At 55.2% G+C, this 25903-nt stretch overlaps 5 protein-coding genes across 5 annotated transcripts; 2 read left to right on the forward strand and 3 right to left on the reverse strand.

The window, feature by feature from the left end:
- Positions 1-112: 112 nt before the first annotated feature.
- CkaCkLH20_01078 (proteasome component PUP2) lies at positions 113-969 on the reverse strand (the record flags this gene model as incomplete). Its single annotated transcript, XM_038883798.1, has 3 exons — positions 113-286; positions 344-882; positions 945-969. The coding sequence occupies 3 exons, from the start codon at positions 967-969 to the stop codon at positions 113-115; spliced, it is 738 nt and encodes a 245-aa protein (XP_038751393.1).
- Positions 970-1650: 681 nt separating this feature from the next.
- On the forward strand, positions 1651-4612 carry CkaCkLH20_01079 (Spc97/Spc98 family protein; the record flags this gene model as incomplete). Its single annotated transcript, XM_038883799.1, has 3 exons — positions 1651-2119; positions 2178-4135; positions 4193-4612. The coding sequence occupies 3 exons, from the start codon at positions 1651-1653 to the stop codon at positions 4610-4612; spliced, it is 2847 nt and encodes a 948-aa protein (XP_038751394.1).
- A 551-nt stretch (positions 4613-5163) lies between these two features.
- Positions 5164-5745, reverse strand: CkaCkLH20_01080 (uncharacterized protein; the record flags this gene model as incomplete). The annotated part of the gene is made up of 1 exon (XM_038883800.1): positions 5164-5745. One exon carries the CDS (start codon positions 5743-5745, stop codon positions 5164-5166), a length of 582 nt encoding a protein of 193 aa, XP_038751395.1.
- A 9029-nt stretch (positions 5746-14774) lies between these two features.
- Positions 14775-17310, reverse strand: CkaCkLH20_01081 (phosphatidylinositol 3; the record flags this gene model as incomplete). Its single annotated transcript, XM_038883801.1, has 3 exons — positions 14775-15699; positions 15798-16580; positions 16631-17310. 3 exons carry the CDS (start codon positions 17308-17310, stop codon positions 14775-14777), a joined length of 2388 nt encoding a protein of 795 aa, XP_038751396.1.
- Positions 17311-21630: 4320 nt separating this feature from the next.
- Positions 21631-24801, forward strand: CkaCkLH20_01082 (transcription termination factor 2; the record flags this gene model as incomplete). Its single annotated transcript, XM_038883802.1, has 1 exon — positions 21631-24801. The coding sequence occupies one exon, from the start codon at positions 21631-21633 to the stop codon at positions 24799-24801; it is 3171 nt and encodes a 1056-aa protein (XP_038751397.1).
- Positions 24802-25903: the final 1102 nt, after the last annotated feature.

Raw genomic sequence — 25903 nt, forward strand, 5'->3', positions numbered from 1 at the left:
GCGCCTGGAAAAGTATCTTTGGGTCTCGTCTTACCCTCCATAAAAGGTCCTTTTCCCGGCCTCATGGTTCTTCTATTAGCTCAATCACCCCACCAGGTCCAATACGGTACGCTCAGTTGGCAGGGAGTCTCTCCACAACCGCAGCCATCTCCTCGTCCGTGTATATTCTGAAGCCCTTCTCCTTCGTTACGCTCGCCAGCTGCACGTTTTTCGAGTCCAGCTTCTCCTCCATAACCTGCTTCAGCGTCTTGAGCACCAGCGTCTCAGCGTCGGTGATCGTTAGGGACTGCAATCATGTTAGCTGCCGCCCAATCAACGTTTCACCTGTTCAAGGTGTACTGACCTTATGGTACTCGTTCTGCAACTCAGCCTGGGCACCTTCGGAGCCGGAACCAATGGCCTTGGCGTCGTAACGGTAGAATGTTCCGCTGGGCTCAGCGTGGAAGAGCTGGGGACCGTCCTCATCGTAACCGGCGATCAGAAGAGCAACACCGAAGGGGCGAGACATGATGGTCTCTTCACCCTCGGCACCCTCGCCGAAGCGGAGTGCCAGATCGCAGATGGCCTGGGTGCACGACTCGACGCGGAGGGGCTCGTTGTAGTTGAAGGAGTGGGACTGGGATTCGACGCGGGCGTGCTCGACCATGGAGCGGGCGTCAGCCTGGAGGCCGGACATGGCGCAGCCGATGTGGCGGTCGATCTCGACAATCTTCTCGACGGACGAGGTCTCGAGCAGAGTGGAGGTGACGCGCTTCTCGACGCCGAGGACGACGCCCTCCGAGGTGGCGACGCCAATGGCCGTGGAGCCGAGCTTGATGGCCTCGAGTGAGTATTCGACTTGAAAGAGACGGCCTTCGGGGGAGAAGGTGTTGATTCCTCGGTCTGCAGGCAGTTTGTCAGAGGAGCTATCTCGTAAGGCCAGGGAAGGAGGCTAGCGGGCTTACCGTATTCAGATCTTGCCATAAACATCTTGGCGGTGTTGTGAGTGAAGCGGCTAAGAAGAATACAAGGAGAGTTTTATTTCGACAGAGAATTGATCGGGTTGTCAATTCAGTATGTCGTGGGCGAGGTCGAAGTTGCGGTTGCGGGACAGACTGGAGCGGTGGTGGATGGATGGAGGGGAGCTTGAAGTGCAGGTAAGGTAGCCAAACGGTGACGGTGGAAGGCTGAAGCAGGTGGTTAGGCAAGCACCGGCCTACGCAGCCGCAAGCTCCAGCAGCAACAGCGCTATTCGTACGAACTACGCACCCGACCATCCCTCACCCAGGCTGCCTTAGCGCAGCTTGCCTTGACTTTCCCCTGCTCTCCCGTTTGAAGCTTCTGATTGGTCGTACTCCGTCACTTCCCCTCCATCCCGATCCCGGAATATTTCAGGGGTTACGGAGCTGGGGGTCAACAACACGCGAGGATTTTCCGATTAGACGCGCCGCCGACTAATGGGCATGGTCCTTACCGCGTGAAGGTAGCCCAACCCGCCCGCTGCCCAGCGAGAGTGCGACCACATTATAGAGGGGTAGCCTCCGGGTAGCAATTAAAAGAAACGCCTGAGTCCCCGACGACAAATTGCAAACGAATGACCCGAAAGAGAGCATCTCTGCCAGAGAACATCAACATAGAGGCGTCCCGCATCCCTCAAATGCAGTCGGCGACATGTCGTCAGGCACGCGCCGTCCAAACGGCACAGCCTCCGCTGCTGCGGACCACGATCGAGCTACCAGAGCCTCTCGCATAAACGCAGCGAATGGAGGAGGAAGCGGCAACGGCAGCGCGCATGCCAGTTTTAGGAGCGAACGCAGCGAACGAAGCGATGCGCGACAGCAACAGCGGGAACGGGAACGCGAACGCGAACGAGAGAGGGAGAGGGCACCGTCGCCGGGAAACAATGCGCATAAGAGGTCTGCTTCGGGCAACCTACGGCCTACGAGCAGGACACACGAGGACCGACGCGTGGAAGAGAGGAGGACGGAGAGGGCCTACGTGACGCAGCTTGAGACCCTCGTCTCTCGAACGCGGAGTCCTGAGAGGGGCGAGCGGAGGGCGGAGAAGGGCAAGGCGACTGGTGAAAAGTCGCGAGCGGCAGAGTCGAAGCCAAAGGAGACGAAAGTTGAAGCCCCGTCAGGTGAGATTATTGGTTCTGAGTGGCTTGGATAGGATGAGTGACTGATGTGTATTGGCAGCGCCGTGGAATCCAGAAGCAACACTTCTTCCTCATACGTCAGCCCCGTTGGCTGTTCGAATATCTATACCGCCGCTGGCGTCGCAAGCGCCACAACCTCAGCAACCGAAACCGCTCAGCGAGCTGCCTCTCGAGGCGCAGGAGGCAGTGATGATCGAGGATCTGCTCTTCGTCTTCATGGGCTATGAGGGCCAGTACATCCGTTTCGCCAAGACATACAACCCGCACGAGGAGAGGGATCGCCTTTCGGGGCCGACTTTCAGGATATTACCCGGCCTGGATCCAAGTTTGCAGGATCTCACGGTGTCGATGCTGAGGATGGCTACTTACTACTCCGCGCTCGAGGTGTTTGTCGACGTGCAGAGCAGGGAGGAGTTTGGCGCCGTCAACCATGCGTTGTGCGCGTCTGTACGGAAATTTCTTCACGACTATCTCGTCATGATTGCGCAGCTGGAAACGCAATTCCTGACCAACGAGACTTTTACTCTCCACGTTTTGAACATCCACACCCTGCCCACCAACCAGATGATGTCACATCTGTATTCCCTTGGACAGGAGTTGCTCAAACGGAACGCATTATTGGACGACGACGACGAGGAAGAGAGCGATAGTGCGGATGACTTTGAGAATATCCTAGAGTCTCTCCGTGAAGGTGGTGACCTCGTACCCGGTTCAGGGAAGAAAATCTCCAAGGGCGGCGTTGTACTTGGGTTGCTCACAAAGCGATTGGAGTCGATGTCGGGAGATCCAGCAGCCCGCGCGCTGCTGACCTCTCTACTTCGAGACGCCAGCAAGCCGTACATGGTCATGCTCAACGAGTGGCTTCACCACGGCAGTATCAACGATTCTCACGCAGAGTTCCTTATCAAGGAGCAGAAGAGCATTCGGAGAGAACGTCTCGAGCAGGACTACACCGATGAGTACTGGGAAAGGCGATACACAATCCGAGAGCACGACATTCCGCCACAGTTGGAAGGTGTCAAGGACAAGGTTCTGTTGGCGGGGAAGTATCTCAACGTCGTCAGGGAATGCGGTGGCGTTGACGTCAGCAAAGTCGTCTCGGACGTCCCGACTTCCTTTGACGACAGTCGGTTCCTCGAGAACGTGAACAACGCTTACGCACACGCGAACGAGTCTCTCATGCAGCTGCTCCTCACCACGCACTCCCTGCCGATGCGCCTGCGTTCACTCAAACACTACTTCTTCCTGGACCCATCCGACTATTTCTCCTACTTCCTCGAACTTGGGGCCTCCGAGCTGCGGAAACCTGTCAAGTCTGTTAACACCGGAAAGCTTCAGTCACTGCTCGACCTGGTCCTGCGCCAACCGGGCAGCATCGTCTCGCTGGATCCCTTCAAAGAGGATGTCAAGGTGGAAATGAACGAGATTACGCTCACCAAGTCCCTGCAGCGAGTCGTCAACATCACCGGTATCGAACAGGGCGAGACCTTGCAACCCCTGGCGAACCAGCCGATTGAGAACGACAAAAACGCGATAGGCTTCACGTCGCTGCAGCTTGATTACTCTGTGCCGTTCCCCGTCTCGCTGGTCATCAGCCGCAAGACCGTATGGCGTTACCAAGCGCTCTTCCGCTACCTCCTATCCCTACGCTATCTTGAGTCTCAGCTGTCAACCACATGGTACTCGCAGACTGCAGGCATGACATGGTCTCACAAGAGCTCGTCGCGTAGCCTCGAAATCTGGAAACGTCGGGTGTGGACGCTCCGCGCGCGCATGCTGGTGTTCGTGCAGCAGCTTCTCTACTTCTGCACGGCCGAGGTCATCGAGCCGAACTGGGCAAAGTTCATGTCGAGACTCAAGGTCGGGGAGGATGGCCAGGACACATCGGGTACCCCAGAGGGGCCCACGAGAACGGTAGACGAGTTGATGCAGGATCACGTGGACTTCTTGGACACATGCTTGAAGGAGTGTATGCTCACTAATAGCAAGCTGCTCAGGGTAAGATTCACGTCTTGAATAATCCGTCCTTGGACCGCCAGGCTAACGTGTTCCCAGATACACTCCAAACTGATGCAAACCTGCACGATATTCGCAACGTACTCCAACTGGCTCTCTCGGGAGCTCGAAAAGGCCGACCCGGACCTGTCCGGCGCCACGAAGCCGCCCAACATGACAGCAGAGCAATGGCGCGCTTTCCAGGCCGTCCGCACGCAGAAGCCCTCGGGGTCGCATAACGACTCGACGTCGTCGGCGGGCGGCGGCGAGCAGCAGGAGGCGCGTGTCGGTAACCTGTTTGAGATCATGAAGAAGTGGGAAGGCAACTTCAGCAGGCACCTGCAGATCCTCCTCGACGCGCTGAACCACTATGCCGCCACCGAGACGGTCGTCCTGCTCAGCTTGTGCGCGCGGCTGAGCACGGCGAACCAGGGGACCGAGTATGCAGGGCTGAGGAACGAGGAGGATGGTGTTTTGTGAAAGGGCGAGCTAGGATCATGACATGCGAAAGCGGTGGCGTTACGTATCCCATTTTTCTTAGAAAACGTTCACGGGACGGCGTTGGGGCTTGAGCAATGGGGGAATTGGCGTCATACCAGCATAACATAAAAGCCGAGCCAGGCAAAAAGGGGGGAAGGGGTAGGGCTCTGTTTGAATGCCGCACCTAGACAGATACCATTCATTGATTTGATGATGCGCTGCTGCGCCCAGTTCAACGTCCACGAACAAGCACTACCGTATAGCCTTTACGCCTACCCCGCACATCGTCTCTGCATCTCAGCCCAATGAACCAGTTGTTCACCTTCATGGCTCGTTACTTACAGTGGCACTAGGTTTTTAAGCGCCGCTCAAACTGACATCAAGTTTTGTGTTGTCGTAACCACGTTATTTCTCCTGCTATCTAAGAGAGGAGTGTAGGCGCCGCTCTACGCTTGCCCGTGAGCGTCTCTTCTGAAGAGGCTCTGGTATACAGGTATTATACACGTCGTGATGGTACATGTTTGTACATTGGGTTGAGACCGCCCAGTCTCTTATAGCTTGAGAGCCTCTTTGATAAGGTCTGAGATGCGCTTCTTGTCGACCGCAAGGTCCTTGCCCTGGGTCGCGGCATTGACGAGTTTCATGACCTCGCCAAGGTTGCTCTTGCCAGCAGCCTTGGTCTCCTCAATGGCCTTCTCCACCAGCACACGGACGTCCGCCTCGGTGACGGTAAGGACGCCGGAGTTGGCGATGTATTCGGCCATGACCTTGGCTTGGAGGTCCTCCTTATCGGCGAGGTCGTCGCGACCAGCCTCGCGGAACTGAGCAGCGGCTTCCTGGCCGGCACGCTGGGTCTTGCGCAGAAGAGCGACAAGCTGGGCATCGGTGACAATGGGGGAGGAGGTCTTGGCTGCGTTGTTGAAGGCGGAGAGGATGGTGCGCAGGACGGACAGACGAGGCGCATCCTTGGCGCGCATGGCGGTCTTCAGGTCGGTCTTGAGGTTGGCGAGGAGCGGAGGGGAGGCCGGGGCGGCATCGGAGTAGAAGCGGGCGTTGCGGAGGGGAGAGGAGGCGCGGCCAGGCGCGATCGGCCGGAGAGTTTGGAGAAGACGTGTTGAGTATCGGGAAGCCATCGTAGCGGGGAGATGAATTCTTTTGGTCAAGAATTCGTGTTAAATGTGTATTACACGGGCTTTCTGCTTAATTGGCTGTCTTGGTTCTCGGAGAAGTCGTCGATCGGTATGCTGTTGCTTCGTACGTCGTTTAATGCTGGCAGCGGCTTCGGGAGGAAAAAGTTGATGAGAGCTTCGAATTGTCTCCGTTGCATAAAATTTGGGCGAGCTTCTCATTGGTTGAAGCTCGCAGGCCGGTCCAGGTCGCGGAGTGGCTCCAGCGCCATGGGAGGCACACATTAAAGACCCACCCGGTGCGTGGTTCTCGGTGCTCGGGCCACCAATCGTTGGTTTCGTTAGGGTCACAATATGTACCTTGCCTTGGGGAGGTTTGTTGGAAAAGGGGTCCACCAAATAACACTTGATTGACACTTCTGACAGTTCAACGTTTCCCCTGTTGAGACACACGCAGAGTGCATGTTATGCGTGGTCCAGATGGCACGAAGTCATATGCTGTGGTCCTTGGAGAATGTTGTCAAATCCGACCGGAACGTTGCCTGGAAGTCCCCCAAAATTGCCTGATGTGCAGAGCGCCAGGGAATCCGCTGCACTAACATGGGTCGGGGCATTTGCAAACGTCTCCGGATATCACAATCCACCGGGGCACCAGGCCTAACGTTCCGGGGGTAGTTATGCGTGTGTACGTAGAATTGGTCAATCTGCGAGCCGAGGATACCTGTGTCTTTGAAGTCGCAGACAATAGGCAAGACGCAAGTCAACCTAACGTTGTTGCTCTTGACCGCTGCAGCAACCGAGGCTTTGGCCGAGGGAGCGCTGGGTTTGACTTGTGTCATCAGATGTGTTTTGGTTGCAGGAGTCGTCAGTCGAAGGCGGACCTCGTTCGAAGTTGGATGTCTGTGCCCTCCCTCGCTCTGCTAGGATGGAGGTCCTGAAGCCGGGGAACCTAGGCCGCGCGTGGCTTTGGGCCTTCACCGGCGTGGGAACTGGTGGGATGTCGAAGGCGGCGAGAGCGGTAGAAGGACGTGGCATGTGGCCTAGTCAGGTAGGTATTGCTCTTCAGATGAAAGTGGATTCCGGTGAATTACGGCGAAGACATGGATGGTGCCCGGTTCTGAAGGTCGGAATGTGTGACTGTGCGAAGAATGGATTCGCTCGATGCGACGTGAACTGCTCATTTGTAGACTGGCCTCACCGAGAGAGGATCCGACAGAACGGTAACGAGTAGAAACTCGCATTTGTTATCCATCCGTCCTCCTCCCTCCCCTCCCCTGACACTGGACTACTTGTACCCAAGTCAAGGACCAACCGCACCTCGTCCAGCCAGGCCGGGCATGCTGCTATTATGCCTTCTCCCAATCTAAACCCAACAGAGGCGAAGTGGAAAACCCGAGCCCAAGCCGTCACGTCGGGTAGGTAAGGTAATCTGGGTAGGAAGCCGCCTTCCTTGTGTTCTTTCCCACCGCTACCTACCTCTGCTTGCTTAAACTCCTTAGCTTCCGTGGCTCTCCACTTGGTTCTGACTCTCTTTCAACATCATGTCCTCCTTCCTACCTTGGTCTCCTCGCCCGGACCACATCGCCTTCCCTCCTTTCCCATCCGACTGATCATATCTGCTGCACCGAAAAGCAGCCGCATTGTCCTCAGCATCCTTCCGTTATCGAGAAAAGTTCAACTGGGCCTCAGTCGTACAATAGCGGTTGGTTTTCTCTATACCTTCGTCAACCGTGGATCACTTCAATCCATCCCCAACATGGCTCAAGCACAATTCGGACCAGTCTCCAGGCACTTGGAGTATTTCGCCCCATCAACAATGAACCTACCGATTGCTGCTCGGATAGCACCAGACAGAAACTTGGCCAAAACAACAGACTTGCAAAACCGGGCTTGTCCCAAAGTACTGTCGACCGGGGTCGCCTGTTGTCCCGCGAACTCTTCACCAGTTCTTAACAACATCATTCACGCAATCGAGCTCACGCCACAGACGCGATAAGCAAAGAAATTATGTCCAGATAATTTTGGAGCTAGACACGGGGTATTGGCTGCCGTATATCATGATCATCGAAACTCCAACCCAGAAAACCGGTCGACCCATTACGAAAACTCGATCCCTCAGGGTGCTTGCCTGAAAATGCAACTATACATTCCGCTGATTGAGACACATGAACGCCTCACCGACGAGGTTTTCGACCTATGCATACATACCTGGGGCATATCTTTGTCAGTCTTATTGGGCAAAAAGGCCTAACCGGACACACTCACATTGGAAAGTACGCCTATCCATACCACAGGCCATGGCCGTTGTGTTAGTTAAGAACCCCTCAGCAGACAGTTGACATACGATGAGACTTACCCGGAACGCAGGATTATCTGCCTCACTCCTTGCCTGGGCTACCAAGACTTGGAATTCCTGAGATGTCATGCTGTGATTGCATGGTCAGCTTTGCTTCCCCAAGCACGTGTGCCTTGGTGAGCGTCAGCTTGAGCTGGTCCACCAGAACTTACCCCCGGAATTCCGTCATGGGATAATGCCCGAGAGAGGATAACAACCTCCTGACGTTCTCTCTATTTGCTTGGCCGATCTGATGCTGCCTTGGGTCTGGTGTCTGGTCAGCTCTGTCACCCTCTCTCGAGTCTACGGGGGCTTCTTACCACTGGACCAAGCGCAAGTCGGCAAAGGAATCATCTGGGTTTCCACGGAATCAAAACCTGCGCTCTGCATCCAACTTTGCATCTGTAACGGTGCACGAGGATCTTTGTACGGCTGCATACTATCCAAGTATCGTCTCGACCATCTTCGAAGAGCATGATCTGGCAAACTCAGAGATCAGCGGATGCTCTCATACGGGAAGGAAAACAACGCACTCTGGGTCAGCGTGCCGTTGTCCGATTGCGCGTTGAAGTATATCTCCACCGTCTGCACCCAGCCACCAGGTCGCAGTACGCGATGGATGTCTCGAAGATAGTCTCTCCACCGGTTCGAATGAATCCCGCCAGCCATCATTCGGCTGTGCACTAGATCGAAATGGTTCGACGGAAACGTGAACCTGCCCGGGGTTAGCGGCGAGCGACTTGGGACTGTGCATGGCAGAGGGGCAATTGAGGTCTCCTTACCTTCCATTCAAGTCATCGACCTGAAGATTGAGATTTGGCGGCGTGAGCGACTCGTCAGGCCAAATATGCGGGCAAATATCGATAGCTACTACCTGTGGTCTCGGTTCAGCAGTTGTTTCCGGAGCACAGTACCAAGAAGCAGATGCGCACGATTCCGATCTCAATGGCGATTGAAGGCTCAGCTGCAGGTGGCGGTGAGGACGTCGAGTTTGGTTGCGAATGTTACCGAACCAACGCGGAAAAGGGGCCTCTGTTAGGAGTGCAGTTGACCCTCGACGAGGGCGCCGAACGCCTCCACTCAAGGCCAAACAAACGTCTGTCGCCATGATTCGGTCTCCAAATTGAAGGAAAAGGGCACATGCTTTGCGAGCGTGCAATACATACCTCGCAGTTAGGGTGTTGTTGTGCGACTTCGATGGCCCAGTCGCCCGTACCAAATCCGCAGTCAAGTATTCGCCTGGGCCTCGAAATGGGTGGGAATATGAGCGAGTTTTCGAAAACTATCGAGAATAGGAGGTGCATCATTTGCAAGCGTTCGATCTCATCCTACAAGTCAGGAGGATGGTTGAGCAAGGCGACAACCGATTTCAAGGGACATGGAATTCCACTTACTTCGTCAATGGGCGCAAAGTATGCACCGTTGTCGACAGCATATTGCTGAAACTCTCTGCCCATATACGTGACAGTCTCGAGAAAGGCATTGTCCAAGGGGACTGTTTGCGGATCGCTGTAGGAAGTTAGCGGTCACCATTGCAACTGGCGACGAGGAGCCGTACTTTGCCATCCTGCACACCAGAAGAGGCCTTCGACTGCCCTATGGCCGTCTTTTTCGCGCAGCGGAAGATGTCTCTCACCCCGTCCAGACTTCCGGAATCGATCTTCGGACGGAACTGAGGCTGTATTGGTGCGTGTTATGCTCCAACGGAACGACGTTCAAACTTCAAAGAGAAGGGACAAGAGACAAGGGCCAGGATTCAAACACGGCTTTCCCAAGAACCTTCGACAGAGCCATATCAGAGCCACAGGGACCTTCACGAAGGCGGCAGTCGTGTCTAATACACATAAAATTAAGCTGTCCGCGGTCCCGGAGGTGGAGCGACGACGGGCTGGTCAGACTTCAGATTGGACGGGCCTTCGGCCTACACCCCACGATGCCGCTGTCGATCTTGGGTTAGTACATTGCGACCAAGAGGAGTTGGAAGCCTGTTTCGGCGCCCTTTGGTTCGTGGTGCAGACGAGGCATACTTCAGGTGACATGGATATGTCTTCTGGTGTTATTGCTGGCCCCGGACCATCCCTGTGCACCCAAAAATTCGATAATGGAGACGGCAGACGACCAAGACGTGCTAATCCTAGGCCATCGAGTGGTATAGGGCGGGTGTGGCAGCGGGTCCAACCATCCTGGACACCGCTCTTACCAGTTGCCAGATCCATGGATTCCGTTAACCGTGGCTGGCCTTCACAAGCTGTTCCGGCTTCCAGGTAGACGGTTGCTTTTTGAACGACCTGGTCATCGTCTAGCGGGACGCGCCATCACAGACCAACTTCTCGCAGGGCTACATAAAGCCACACATACGAATGACCCAACCTATCTATCTACACCTACCGTGGCGACGTAACGAGACGATTTCAATGCATCAAAACGGTTGACCTGAAGTCGGGCGAACATACTGGTGACCCTTCTTTACGCACGGTAGAGACGCACACACACATACACCCACCCACCCACACACGACGAAGCCCAGTGGTGGACATCGTTCCTGAGACCACCCGCAGCGCAGGACCGGAGTACAGGGCCTAACACACCCTCCCGTTGTAACCCTCCATGGCCCAGGGAATGGGAAGCTCTTCTGCAGCAGACAGCTGGCCATCCCTTTTTTTCTGCCTATTCCAACCCCCTCCTCACTCTGCGGCAGGTGGGAACATTGCTTAAAGGAGGGGTTGCATGGCCGATCTACACCCGTTGCACGCGGAGCTATAATCAACCCCGAGGATTCTATGTCCCAAGGATCCGGTCGTTGGCTTCTCTGAAGGCGAAGTAGCGAAGGAAGGTGGGAAGCCCTCTTGCTGGACTAAAGGGGCGTTGCACAACTCCCGATAGGACCCCGGGTCACACAAAAGGGGGTATAGTCTATGTCAGCGTGACGGCCTTTCGTTCCAGCCATCTGGTAGTTGCAGAGGTTTTCCGAGAACACGGACTCGGGATGCTGCTCTTGACTTTCGCAGCAGCCCTCAACAGCCCGTACCCGCGGGACGCGGTGAACGAAGACCCAATCGGCAGAAACAGCAAACTAAACGCAACCTTCTAGTCTCGTACGACTCGCAGGCTGAATCTCCTCTAAGTCAGGTCGCTCGAGTTGTTTGGCATAAAGCAGGCTGGGACAATATGCGGCCGATAAACCCCAAGCGGAGCCCATGGTCTGATCCTCTCACAAACAGGCATTCAATCATATGCACTCAAGCTAGCGCGTTGAGGCCCGCTCAAGGGCAGTATCTCATAACACGGTAGACTGAGGAGACGGACAACGCAAGGAATACATCGATCTTTACTCTGCTTAGCATGCATGCCTGCTTTTCATCTGCAGACCTCCACCACACCACCTCACGACTTGCGTTGGGAGGTTTCGGTCGGATGGCGGCACAATGCGCACATGATTGGCGAAGCTCTGCAAAGTATAGGTAGGGGCAATCTTCCTGACCGGTAGGTTACGTCGCTATATTTTGACACGTCGGCGTCTTCGGTTGCGTGCTGATGAAGCTTTACCTAACTACGAATACTCCCTTCTCTTTGCAACGTACCTTTCTTATTTGCTCATGTTGAAAAGAGGCAGTTGTCAGACGGGGGTACATCATTGGACTGACATGTCGAGCTGCAGGAAGGTCGCGCCAACAGTGTTTCTGTGCGGAGATGATTTGATGAATGTTGGAAGAAGAAATTGGGGGACCCAACTCACTCACGAACCCCTTGACGGGCCGCTCTGCAATTTGAAACTATCAGAGAGAACAACCCAAGCTCATCGACTGGGTTGTTGCCGGTCGGATGGTGGAGCTTCGGGAGAAGCGCGCGATGACGCGAGCCACAAAACTCTCCTGGTTCCAGCTATTTGGGAACCGAGGAGCGAAGGTCGACAACCCTTCCTTGTCGACAAGACCGCGCCCTGGTGCTCGGGAGCACAATGCCTGTCGACGTCGGCCACGTACGCCCTGTACCCTGCAACCATTGCACCAACGAGTTCAAATGCACTGCATAGCGGATGAGCAAAAGCAACAAGAGACACCATGAAACGACGGTTTACTGCTTTTATTGTCATTCGTTCCTTTTCGCCTGGAGGACCGCATCGGCGGGCGTGGCACACCAAGTCGGCCATTCCTTGACGTCAGAGCAAGAGACACGGAGCTGCTTCCCGGCCCTTGCGGCCACTTCGCATTACACGTCGAAGTCAGCCGCGGTCTCACCGGCTGCAAGTGGTTTATTTCTTGGGACATTGGTACTGCACGGGAGAGTACGGGCTGGCCGGAAACTCCCCTGATGGTGGGCAGTGACCTAGCTGGGGTTGCCGTTATAATGCCTCACAAAGGCTGCGAAGAGAACATCTCGAAAGTCACGGTAGCCGCATGATTGGACGGACTCTCGACTGATGACTCTCAAAAGTGTGGTTTCCCACATGGTAATCATCCAGCCAGCCACGCAGAAGGATCCGGAACAGGGGCATGCTAATGATGCAGTTTATCAGCTTCTACGACAGGATCGTGTCTCCTTGCGCACACAATCAGGATCGCATGGTTCCTAAATGACGGCGCAAGACAATCCTTCCGCTCGAGGGAGTGAGGCAAGAAGCTAGCTCGTTAGAGATGCTGCGCGTCAGATGGGAGCATTTGACCCAGTTCTCCGTAACGGACTACTGTGTGTAATTGTTTCTCACGACTCGAACTCACCAACAGGAACCTCGAACCAGCCTCTGAGCTTCACGACTTGCTACCATTGGCCGTATTCGCCTCTGCACGGTGCGGGATTTGGCATCTGGTCATTGCCCAGTCTGTTTATCCGGTATGAGAGAGACTGGGTCGGCTCCTCTGTGTTCCAACAGCTTTCCTTCCGGCCTTTCTTCTCCCATGCAGAGAGGGGAAGGAGATGAGTTGGCGGTCGATGAGGAGTCGCATTCAGCTCCACCGACAGGGGAGCCCTAGTCAGGGAAGACCCTGCTTGTTCCCTACCTCCCTCTTCAATTTCCTCTGAACAGAACCGGCCTCTCGGGTTCTCCTTCGACGGGACGCTGGGCACCATCTGGCTTTCTTTTTTATCAACGGCAAGTCAGCAAACCCCTATACGAATACCGCAGAGAGAATCCACTACAATTCCAAAGATACCTGGCCGGACCCTCCCTTCCTAGGTAATGCTGGAGGTCAAGCGGAGCTGCCTGCCGCTTCCTCGCTCCAGTCAAGCTCGTCAATTGCCCTAACCCATTTCCATTGTCCAGGACCGGGTTCTGGCGTCTCACAGGGAACGGAGAATACTTCTAGAAGGCCATGCAGTTGCGAGATGGAGAGGGCGGCGCCGGTCCTACGAGCCGAAAGTCGTAAATGAATGTGCGGGATACGTCGTCCGCAGTCCGCCAGCAGCGAGCGGCTTTACTGCGGTCATGATGATTCATGGGGGCGGCCGTCCGCCTCGACTTTTCCTATCCGGTATCTCATCCCATTTTTGATCTACCGACGATACGGAATTTGGTCTTAATACCGACGCCCACCCTCCTATAATAATAGCAATATGACATTGCTGGCTGCGCGCACAGATCGCACGTCGACAGCTGCCAATATCCCCTTGACGAGCTCGCGAGTGGACGCGCCGCGTCTTTTCGTCCGTCCTGGGCCTTGAAACGCGCGAGGCCGAATCTTGGGCGGCCTGCCTCGCTCGACGGCAGACACGAGATGTCAACTCATGTTGTTGGCCGCGCCTGGCAGCGGCCAACCGGCGGCGACCATTCGTACGACACGACCAGTCACTTTTCAACAATCACCGTTGTTCGGCACCCGATACGATGGTCTAAAGTGCCTCCTCGTGGTACGTAGGTAGGTCTGCCAGTGAGAATACTAGTTAATTTGGTCAAGGTACTTTGGAAGGATGCGTTCATTACACGTATACTACAAAAAAAGCCGGTCGTGCTCTCGGCGGCCGCAACCCCCCGGGCTGGTACCGGATGAGCACGACCAACAAGGCTGCTGGGTTGGTAAATCCTTGCCCGATTCATAAAGGGGTTCTCGAGTCGCCGAAAGAGGCTCTCTGCATTGCGCCTTTCCAACCACGTTCGAGAACGGAAGAAAAAAATAATAATCATGCAGACAGTAGATACCCCTCTCATCTTAGGCAAGGCCCTTTTTTTCTTTCTCTCTCCTTTGCTTTTCCTTCGTTGCATTACCCCTCCGTAGGCCCCTTGCTCGGTCCGTCATGTCTCTCTGAGTTGTCGTCGTTGACTGACGTGTCTTCCGCATCGTGTCTTTTTCTCATACTCTCGTCTTCTCTCATGTCTCCTACCCTGCCCCGGCCTCTGCCAAGCAGGCCGCCGAGGATATTGGTGGGAACAGCACCGGCTACAAAAACGCCGTCAATGCCTCCAAGTGATGATGATGATGATGGTGGTGGTGATGCCATGATTCGTCCTGACGCGCAGTCACTATTCTAGACAAGATCCGAAATGAACCCAACGAACTCCCGGCTCCCCTTGTTCGTACTCGGCGTGCTGGTTGCCCAAAAAAGCAGACGACGATAACAACAACAACCTAGAGTGGAAAATAATGATACTCCTTGCAGGCGCAGCGAGCGGAGCGAGCCCACCACCCAATGCCATAGCTCCAAGCAAACTCCTCTTTGAACTCCGCGCCGCCCCCATATGTTTTGCTCGATGCAAGCCGCGGGTGGATCACCAACAGGTGAAAACCGGGTTCCTGGCTTTGACCGGCTCCAGCCTCTCCACAATAACCTTGCGTTGGTTCCCCTCCATTCCCTCCGCCGCCGCATAGCCCAGGTCGCCCTCCTCGAGGTCGCCGTCTTCGTCGTCATTTTCCTGGCTCGGACGGCCTCCGTACAGCTGCTGGGCGATGCTGCTGCCGTTGCGTCGTCCCGTGGCTGTTGCGAACGAGTAGCGTCGCTGTTGTGACTGCTGCTGACGGGCGGGCGAGTACATGTTCAGAGCTCGAGATCCGTGATAACTTTCACGGTGTGCGGGACCCGAGAACTTCGGTCTCTGCACCGTTTGTTCCTTACCCAGAGGCGCCGACGACGCCAAGATCCCAGAGCCATTCATCGACGTCTCGTCTGGTGACTGGGCGCCCTCGCCCGTCGGACTCATCGCGAGCTCGAACCTGCCCGGATGAGGCATGTCGGCCGGGGGACTCGCCAAACCGAGCAGGTCCTCGTCGACGCGGTGCGGGGGCGCGTTGGATGGGTTGGCCTCGCCAATGTCGCCCTCGTCAATGGACCGGCGGAGCTCTGCTTCGTGGCGCATCATCTCGGCGGACGTGACGCGCATGGGCACGGCGACAGGCACGTCGACGAGGTCGTCCCAAACGCAAACCTTGGCGCGGCGAGTGAGCTCCAGCGGGCCATGATCCGGCGTCTTGAGCGTCTCGACGACGTTCCATGCCTGTCCCTTCATTACGGCGATCTGCCGAGCGAACATCTTTTCTTGGAAATCGGGATCCAATTGGAACACCTTCCGCAGCGCCAGCTGCGTCTGACTCCACCAGTGTGTCGATGTCAGCAGAGGGAGGAAATGATCTCGCGTCTTTTGCGAGAACGGCCGGCCAATGAGGTCGACAGGTAGGAAGAGCCATCCAAAGGGGAAACTGCGCGTGAAGTGTTGATTAGCGTGATAGTTCCTGTGTGAACTCATTTCTCGCCCGGCTAGGCTGTCGTGAGGAGTAGGAGTGGAAGTTCAATGTACCTTCGCCATGCGTCTGGATGTTTCCAGGGCCAGGAGAGTGAGTTGTCAATGGCACCGATCGTAATCTTAGGGTCTTGCGTTCTGGGCAAGGGGCTCGATGCCTGCATTGGCTGCTGCGTCTTGTAGGGGTATGAAGACCGGTTTGGCGATGGTCGCTGGCTCAAATCTACCGGCCGCGGGCCGTCTTCCTCAGATGGGCCCGTCTCCATGTGCATCTGGAGCGGTTCTGACGCGATTGAGACTTCCTGTGTGCTCCAGTCCACCTTGATCATCCAGTTGTCAAGACCGCGATCTGTGTTTCGCATGATGTAGTCAAGAATGACCAGCTTCTCCAGTTCTTCGCGAAAAGACTGCTTGAGCGACTCGGTCCATACGAAGTTGTCGGGCCCTAGGGGCAATTCTTCCTGTCTGCTTTCTTCGTCGTCGCTCTCGATGTCGTCTAGCGCTGCACCGCTGCTGGGGCGGCAGTTATCCGCCCATCTCCTCCTCCGTTTGCGGTGCGGGTCGTTAGCCCTGAACCCGGACCAGTACTGGTCTGGCCACGGGTGTTCTCTCAGGAACACGTTGGCATCTTTAAAGCCCTTGAGGAAGACCTGGAAACTTCCTGGCTTTTCTGGGAGAGGTTTTTGTTTGCGATAGTAGTTGTGACGGTCCCAGAAGGGGTAGTGGAACGATTTGGACGAGAGCCATACTACGTCCGTGTACGGTACCATGTGTGTGCGTAGTTGACAATCGAGAGTGTACGCAGCAGCCTCGCTAACGTATGAGAGGTTGGGAATGAGGCTACAAATCGTTAGCTACCCGTCTGTTTGTATTCGACAGTGAGGACTTACCAGGCTCTTCCGAAACAGCACGGGAACAAGTTCCGGTGAATCCACTTGTTCCATTTGGGGTTACCAGCTGCGTACGGTTCCTCGTCCTTGGGCTTGAAGACACCCACAACCTTCCCTTCGGTATTCCGAGCAAAGTAGCTGCCAGAGCTTCCCTGGGAGATCATGCGCGGATGCGTCCCTTGCAAAATTGCCTGCCTAACGTTGCCGATTATCTCCTCAAACTGAGACTTTGTCATGACATCTTGAGGCGCGGCCAGGCTCTCCGGAGTAATGGGCCGGACGCCCTCGGGAGCCTGAAAGACGGAGTGGTGGATCTCCAGACGTTCTTCCTCGCCAACCTTGCCGCGGCCCTTGGCGCGCTTGAATCGGCTGGCGATCTCATCGGCCCAACGCTCGAGACGGGCGTTGATAGCCTTGACGTCGATACCGGAGTTGCTGCCGACGCGACGGCGGTTTCTCGGTCTCGAGGGGCCGGAAGAAGATATGGTAACAGGTTTCGGGGTCGTCATGCCGGAGCGGGGGCGCGGTTGGGAGATGGGGGCGAAGCAAGGGGCCGACGGTGGCTGGAGCGACGCATAGGACTGGGTCAGAGGATCGTCGTCTTCGGAGTCGGAGGAGAGGGCGTCGGCTTGAGCTAGGCGCTCGTAGCCCGTCGTGGGTGGTCTCGAGGAGCGAGGCATCGTGGGCGGTCGGTCGAGCAAAGAACGAAGGGAGGGAGGCGATTATCGTAGGGAGAAGATGTTGCGAGAGACTTGGGCCATGTGTGTATGGGGCAAAGGCCTTTTGTACCGTATTTATCGATTGAACAGGTTGAAACTGTATCGCTTCGCCGCTGGTGTGTGAAAAGTCTATCGATAAGAAGAGAGCGGAAACCTGGCCAAAAGACGAAGTAGGGCGCCACACGTAAATCTATGGAAAGAAGGGAGGGAAAAGAAGACAAGTAGTAATACAGAGATGGTGACGGTGGCTTCGATAACGAGGGCAAATAGCAGGTCTGATGATGGTGGTAGAAATGGTACAAGGTGAACAGGTGGTTGTTGCCGACACGTAAAAGAACGATTTGCCAGATGTCGCGTCGTCGTCGTCGTCAAGAATGGAAGCGTGTGTCGTCAAGTTTCGGCAGTCCGCGATGCTGTCATTGGCGCTGAGGTGCGACGGGTGCTGCTGCTACTATCATCCTGGTAGGTCCGATCCAGGGCACCGAGGCAGCCTAATTTGTCCTGGCCACGCAGCACTTTCAGCTGCTGTTGGTTGGATTTCCAGTAACCTGGAAGGTTCCAGGCGGCGGCCACAGGTAGTAAACGCCGCATCTACCCGGCTGACTAAGGTACCTAAGTCAAGGCAACGTAACGGGATTCTCGTTACCAGTCCCTTTCCAAACTCGCATCCCCGTGTTGAAGTTGCTTTCGTTGAGTGGCTGGCCCATAGCTCCGTCAGCAGTGAAAGCTTCTCTCTGAATCAAAACGGCCTCCCGTGTGAAGAACGTTTGGCTACTACATTGCTAACTCGCCGGAGGTCTTAGGTACCTGAGATGCCCGGATCAGCTTGTATGGCGGCAAGTAGCCGTTGACAGGACGGGAGCATCGGAAAGAACGAAGTCATGTTGACTCGCCCCGACGTTGCCAATGTAGCTTGTGATACCTACCTCCAAAATAGCTCTCAATATGTAACGATCGGCGAACTGGTAGTGAGATGAAACCGTCACTGTGTAGACAACTGCCTTAGGAATCGAGAAGGTTGGATCTCCGTTCTGAGTTCTGCAAGTCATACAGAACGGGAGATGGCCAGTATGCAACATTCAGAACCGTCCCGTCTACCATGGTAGGCTCTAGCTCTTCCCTTTACTGAGTAGTCCAAGACGCGTTAGACAGCAAATAAGATGCATCTACTTCTATCATGGCCCCAGGATCCCCAAACTCTCGGGTTGCAGATGGGCCCACTCACACCGGCCGGAGGTCCATGTCTTTCCACCCGCGAATTGGTTCGATTCATCATCAGCCGACAAGTCGACGCTCTCTTGCTGGATCGTCTTGGAAAGCTTCCGTTTGCATCACCTCGACCAATCCTGTTCCGCCGTGCCATGGAGCATCTGCAGGTTATCCGTGCCAACGTTTAATTCCAGGAATGCTGAGTGGCTCCCCTTGCCGAGTGACAGGTTCAGCATCATCGTTTGCGGTTTGGACGACTCGACATCCCGCCGACCCGAGTGATCTTCCCACCTCCAAGCCTGCCGTGTCTTGCGAGATCCCGATCAAGTCAATTTCCAGCCGCACCAGCCAGCTCCTTCGTACCTCGTGCTCTGTCCCCCCTCATTTGGAGCGCTTTTGAAATTCTTTTATCTTGTGTTCGTTCCCTCCACCCTTTCAATGCCATCTCCGTCAGGACATCACTGCCCTCAGCCAATAGACGTGTTATCAATCTATAGGCGTTTTCTCTCAGCTATCCCTTTTCTTGCATGATATTCCAAAAACATGGCTTCTCAGTTGGAGACCAGCATTGGGTTCCGGGAGATGACGTCAAGGCCCTTCTCGCCCGACCCAGATGCTCAACGCGGCCGCAAGAGGCACAGAAGCCTCACGAGGTGTGACACGGCGGCGACCCACTACGGCGGCACCGGCGAATCCAGCACCTTTCGCGGCCGTCCCCGACGTCGATCAACTTCGCCGATAGCGCTATCTTCACGGGCTTCCTCCCGGGCCATATTGAACCCTTCTGTTTCCCCTACGAGGAAGCGTCTTCTCCGGGCCGTCCTTCTTGACAAACGTCGAAGCCAGAGCCCATCCCGTTCCAGATCACCCAATCACCAGCAAGCACCACCTAGACGCCGTCAGAGGACCCGGAGCCGGAGCCGGACCCACACCAAGGAAGCACACCAGCCCAAGGAGCAGCTCCCTCGGCTGTTCCAGGAGCTTTTCAAGAAAGGCAAGCCCGGACAGGGCTGACGATGATGAGATCGCCAGTCACGAGGCAGGAGAGGGACGAAATGAACCCAGGGCAGAAGGAAGAGATGAAGACAGAATCGCCAGTTGAGCATTGCTCTCACATGGCACTGAGGTGTACGCCAATACGAACCCGCGGTGAAGAATGTTTACCGCCGCTAGCACTGACGGGCCTAAGAGCAAGAGCGACAACAACGCTGGCGGCAATCCTCTCCAAGATATCCATGTCTCGGACAGCTCAGATAACGCAAGACAGTCCACCCAGACTATCGGATCACGGTGTGACTGGGTTGTGCTCATACACAGGACAGGTGTGACGTGACAGTCCTGTGGAGGCGGTACGAGCAGCCATCTCCCAGATACTTTGAACGGGAGCGATGGGTTAGATCGGGAATGTCGAAGAAAGAACGGCTGCGACTAGCGAGGCACAAATGGCGACTTGGTGGTAGTCATCTGGGAAAAAGGAGGTTTGGTGTTCTCGGTCAAGGACATGGCTCCTCAAGATGGGGAGCAGATGAGTGTGAGTTGGAGCAACGCAACGCAACGATGTATCTATGATGGTGTATTAATACGGCAAAACCGGGTTACACATTGATAGGTAGCAATTGAGGTGTCAGACCAGACGGATTGGGAGAAAGAAAGGCAGTGAGTGATACGGAGAGTCCAGTTGGTGCAGATGGGCAGAAAAAAAAAGTTGTCGGGTCAAGTGACCACACAGACTTTCACAGGTTGCCTTGGACGAGGTGATGCTACTGCGTAGTGGGAGGAGATAGTCTCGGCTCGAGTGACACGAAAGAGTGGGATGCTGGCCAGAGACGTGGACGGGATGGGTTGATGTGGGGCGCACAGACCAGGCTCCCTCTCCCAGGTTGAAATGGGTGGCCACGTGAGGAAGACGAACTTTCCAGGTAGCTAATCGGAATCGGGAATCAACGGGTCTGGGTCTCCACAGGAGATTGCCCCGCCCGTGGAGGAGGGAGTGACCTCAGCTGCAAGAAGGCTGCAGCCAGCGCCGCACCGCATTCCATGTGCCGCGCCTACCTCAGCACTCAGCACTCAGCAATCAGCAATCAGCAATCAGCAACCACCACCACCCGACATCTTAGGGTCGTTCTTTCTTGCCTGAGGTGGAAGGAATACCTCAGAACTGCGCTTGCCTCAGTTCCATCGCCTTTTTTGTCTTTTTTCTGGCAGTTGCGCCAGACGGCGGGAGGCTTCTTTCCTTTCTCTCTTTTTATTTATTCGCCCTATCTGAAGGTAACGAACGACCCGCGCCGGTATGGAAGCAAACACTCTTTGATCCAGTGTCGACTTGACTCGACGACGACAATAACGACGACGACGACGACGACGTCCAAGACGACGTTCGGCGCTATTCCACCTTGCGCTCCAATCAACTACCACATTCGAAGCCACCATCTATATGAAAAGTTCAAAGCCTCCATTATCAACCTCGAATTGACGCCTCGTACCTCTCTTCAGACCCAATTCTTCACACGCTTGTTCTGACTCTTTCTCTCCTACGCTGTTGGATTGCTCGGCCAAAGATCGTCACAGGCCCGGTACCTTCCTCGTCTTGACGCCCACCACCACCATCACGTACCTCGTTTGTGATGATCGCAACCAGTCTCGCCGACTGCCTTCTTGAAGCCCATCGGTGCGAGGCATCCGACGCACTCTGATTATCAAGGTCAACAGCACCAGCCTGGTAGCAAGCCGTCGTCATGGCGCCTCCAAATGGATCAAATGGTGAGTCGCTTCTCTGCCCCTGGCAGCCATTCACGGCCTTCAGGCAAACACCCCACGAAGCTGCAGTCTGGATGACCCCGCTCCTGCCCTTTCCATCAACCTCATGTCTGCCACCCAAGATCTGAGCGAAACACTGACGATTTTTTTCCTTTTTTCTTTCTAGGCCGAGCCAGTCTGGCGACCAACACACAGCCGCAAACTTGGAATGCGCAAGCGTTGCTGAACCCTCGTTCATACGCACCATCGGCCGCCGGACGGAGTCCTAAACCACAGTCACTAGCGAACCGAGCAGCCCCGACACACCAACAGAACATGAACAACTCGGTCGTTTTTCAGTTCGCAAGCCCGACCGATACACCGAGCGAGTCTCTCACGCCAAGCATGCCGTCGGGCGCGTCAACGCCCGTTCTTGACGGCGGCCCTTCGCCTTACGGTATGGGCAACGTCATTGAACGGATGAACAACGTGCAGGATCGCCCCTCCGCCCCTCAACCGAAGCGCAGAAAATTCGATACTCCCGAGTCCGACGCAGACAACAAGAGGACTATGGCGGGTGGAGGAGGCAGTGGCATGCTCGGAGCCTATGTCAACGAGAAACAGGAGGAAGGCAAGAACAACAGGCCGAACGCGGCCACCCAGTCGATCGATCTGACAGGGGGCGATGACGACGTGGTCATGGTCGAAAACCCCGCTAACGAAGAGGTTTGCTATGGCATGCTCACCGCTCACCTGGACTGTCACAAAGTACCATCCGCAAAGCCGGGCACCCAGAGCATATTCGGGGCCGACTGGATGCCACCAGTCAAGGTTGTTCTTAAGAGAATCATCGGAGACTCCACCAAGCGGATCCAGGCCTACGATTACACTCGAGAAATCATTGGAATGGTTGACGCGCCGACAGCCACGGGGCTCGTCCCCTTGCTAGACTCCAACGTGCGCCTCAGAACCGACTGCAAGATTCCTGCCCGCAGAAAGCAGCCGGATGAACAGCCCGGTCAGCCGATTTCACGATCCTATCCAGTGGAAATGACCCTCTACGGCCAGTACAAGTTTGCAAAGGCTGTGGGCAAGCACTTTCAAAGACACAACATTACACTTCGTCACCCTAACAGAGTCGATAAGGGTATCAGATACGAGAATGTCCACGCCGAGTCTAAGCCAGCTGCGGCTGCCCCGAGATCCCTCTCGGGTGCCTTGTCTCATTACAATCCCCAGTCATCCACCACATACTACACGAATCCGGCTCCTCGGACTGTGGAGGAGATTCGCTCAGATGTCATGGGTGTCTTTGACTCTATGGGACACAGCGATGAACTTCCGCTGCTTGACCCAGCTCCCATCATAACCACCCCACTTCTCAAACACCAGCAGCAGGGTCTGTACTTCATGACGAACAGAGAGAAGACGTCAACTGCCGAAGAGAGAACCAAGGGAACCATGTGGCAGCTGCGAATCGGCCCCAGTGGTCAAAAGTCTTACTACAACGTCATCACAGGCCATGTAGAGCGCCAACTTCCTGGAGACACTCACGGTGGAATCCTCGCTGATATGATGGGTTTGGGAAAGACCCTCAGCGTCCTATCACTCATCGCCAGTTCTCTGGGACAGGCCAACGAATGGGCGGGACGCATGCCCACTCAACCTGAAATGCCGCCGCAAAAGGTGGGAGGCAAAGCTTCAGCCTCTAGCACTCTCCCCCTCACGAACATCACCAAGAACACAAGAGCAACGCTATTGGTCTGTCCTTTGAGTACGGTCACGAATTGGGAAGAGCAGATCAAGCAGCACATCGCCCCTGGTGAACTCAGCTACTACGTCTACCACGGTTCGAACCGCATCAAAGAGGTTGAAAAGCTAGCCGACTTCGACCTGGTCATCACCACGTACGGCTCCGTTTCCAGCGAGCTAGGTGCACGCAGTAAGCGGAAGTCAGGCAAGTATCCCTTGGAGGAGATTGGGTGGTTTCGAATCGTGCTCGACGAGGCGCACATGATTCGTGAAGTTGCGACCCTGCAGTTCAAAGCTATCGTTCGGCTGCAGGCTTCCCGACGGTGGGCCGTCACGGGAACTCCGGTCCAGAACCGACTCGAAGATTTGGCCGCTCTGCTCCAATTCATCAGACTGAAGCCTTTCGACGATCGCAACAAGTTCAACCGTTTCATCGTGGACCCTTTCAAAGCATGCGACCCGGAAATTGTTCCCAAGCTGCGTGTGCTGGTCGATGGTGTCACTCTTCGCCGGTTGAAGGACAAGATCAACCTACCTCCTCGGAGTGACCATATTGTCAAACTCGACTTCACACCGGAGGAGCGGGAGATCTACGATCTTTTCGAAAAGAACGCCCAAGATCGTGTCAAGATTCTCGCAGGAAATGGCACGCAGCGCGCTTTGGGAGGTCATTCCTACATTCATATCCTTCGCTCCATCTTGCGCCTGCGACTTCTCTGTGCTCACGGCAAAGATCTTCTCAACGACGAAGATCTCGAGGCTCTTCAAGGAATGACAGCTGACATGGCTATTGACCTGGACAGCGACGATGAAGATGCCAAGCCGGGCTTATCGAATCGCAAGGCGTACGAGATGTTCGAGTTGATGCAAGAGACGAATTCGGACATATGCAGCGCTTGTTCCAAGAAGCTAGGCACCAACGACGACGCTAGCATCGAGTCGGAGGGACAGGAGGATATCTTGGGCTACATGACGCCCTGCTTCCACATTGTTTGCGGCTCATGTATTAAGGGTATCAAGGAGCAAGCCAAGCGACTGCTGCCCAGCGGCCAGACTATGGGACCATGCCCCATCTGTTCTGCTGTTGTCAAGCCTGCTTACGTGGACATTCGTCGGTCCCAAGTCAAGGCAGAGCACGAGGGTCCTGCTAAGGACAAGACCACCACGAATGGCCGCAAGAGCTTTGAGAAATACTCCGGACCTCACACAAAGACCAGGGCACTCATTGAAGACCTCCTCAAGTCTAGGGCCGACACCGATGCCAATCCGGACGAGCCCCCCTACAAGTCCGTCGTGTTCTCGACGTGGACATCGCATCTTGATTTGATCCAGTTGGCTCTCGACAGTCTCGAGATCAAGTATGTGCGGCTCGATGGCAGCATGACACGCATCGCCCGCACTCAAGCCATGGACACTTTCCGTGAAGACGATTCCGTCCACGTCATTCTTGTTTCTATCACAGCAGGAGGTCTTGGACTGAACTTGACGGCTGGCAACAGCGTCTACGTCATGGAGCCTCAGTACAACCCGGCTGCCGAGGCTCAGGCTATTGACCGAGTCCACCGTCTTGGGCAGAAGCGTCCCGTCCGCACGGTCAGATACATCATGCGAAACAGCTTCGAGGAGAAGATGCTCGAACTGCAGGACAAGAAGAACAAGCTCGCGAGTCTTAGCATGGATAGGAAGGACAGAGTCTTCGACAAGGGCGAAGCAGCTCGGCAACGGCTGCTGGATCTCAGAAGCCTGTTCAAATGATTTTCGACGACGATACGTTACTCTGGGACGGCATATTTTCAGTTGCATCGCGCAATCATAGCACGCAGGCGTTTGGGAATTACGGTATTGAGGCAACTCTGGTTGTCGGGAGGCATTTGAGCCCGACTTGTCTTTTTTCTTCTTCCAAATTTCGCCTCCTGACAGACTTATGGCCCCATTCGTCTGGATCGTGGCGGTTGCATTGTTGGTGTAAGGGATCGGGGAGGCATTCTACTTTTCAACGTCCAATAACGTGACGATACCACACCGCTACATGTTTTTCGAGGGCGGGTTGAAGTCGATGAGGGGCGGCGTCGGAGGGCAAGTTTGGTTTCGTATTCTTTCTCTCCTATGAAGTACTAGATTTGCATTAGACCTGCCGAGTCAGTAACATCTCGCCCTCTGCGAGAAGGGTATATTTGCTTTGAAGAGGGAAGACACGCATTGCATTGCGTAGAAGATTCGATAGTTTCAGGGCAGAACTGCCTGCCTACTTTGCAATTCACATAGGTCAACTCACATGTCCGATGACTCCCGAGGCTACGTTTTGAATTTGGCAGTATACCACCAATACCGCCACAGCACTTGCTGACCATCGATGGTGATGTGGATGGCAACCATGGCAGCAAGGGTTGGCCGAGATGGGTGGCAAGTGAAGACGCGGGGATGTGTTGTCTGGACATCCATGTCTCGTGAACCCGAGGCAGCGTTGATGAGTCCAGTGGCCTTCACAGGCATGACGCTTATCCGTTGCATGTATCTCGATCACCAAGCGCCGCCGAAAATGCTCTGGGACGTCATCCACGGCCGAGCATTCCGTGCGATTTTTTTTACTTTTATTTTTAGAGAGAGATAGTTGGTTGGCCTAAGATAGGGATAGGTTGCAGTAGCACTCGGTCAATACTTACTTCTATGAATGGGGTTGAAATAAAAAAGGAAACTGTTGGGGAAGTCGGTCTTGGTGACCGCCGCGCATAATTCATCTCTTTTAGTTCCCGCTACGTTAAGTACCTTCCTTCCGTACGGCACCCACCAGCGGGGGGGGAAGCGGCGGTTGAGGAGGGTTGGGCGGTTCGGTTCACGTTGGCCGATCCACCTCGTA

Source organism: Colletotrichum karsti (genome assembly GCF_011947395.1).
Source record: "Colletotrichum karsti strain CkLH20 chromosome Unknown Scaffold2, whole genome shotgun sequence".
NCBI lineage: Eukaryota > Fungi > Ascomycota > Sordariomycetes > Glomerellales > Glomerellaceae > Colletotrichum > Colletotrichum karsti.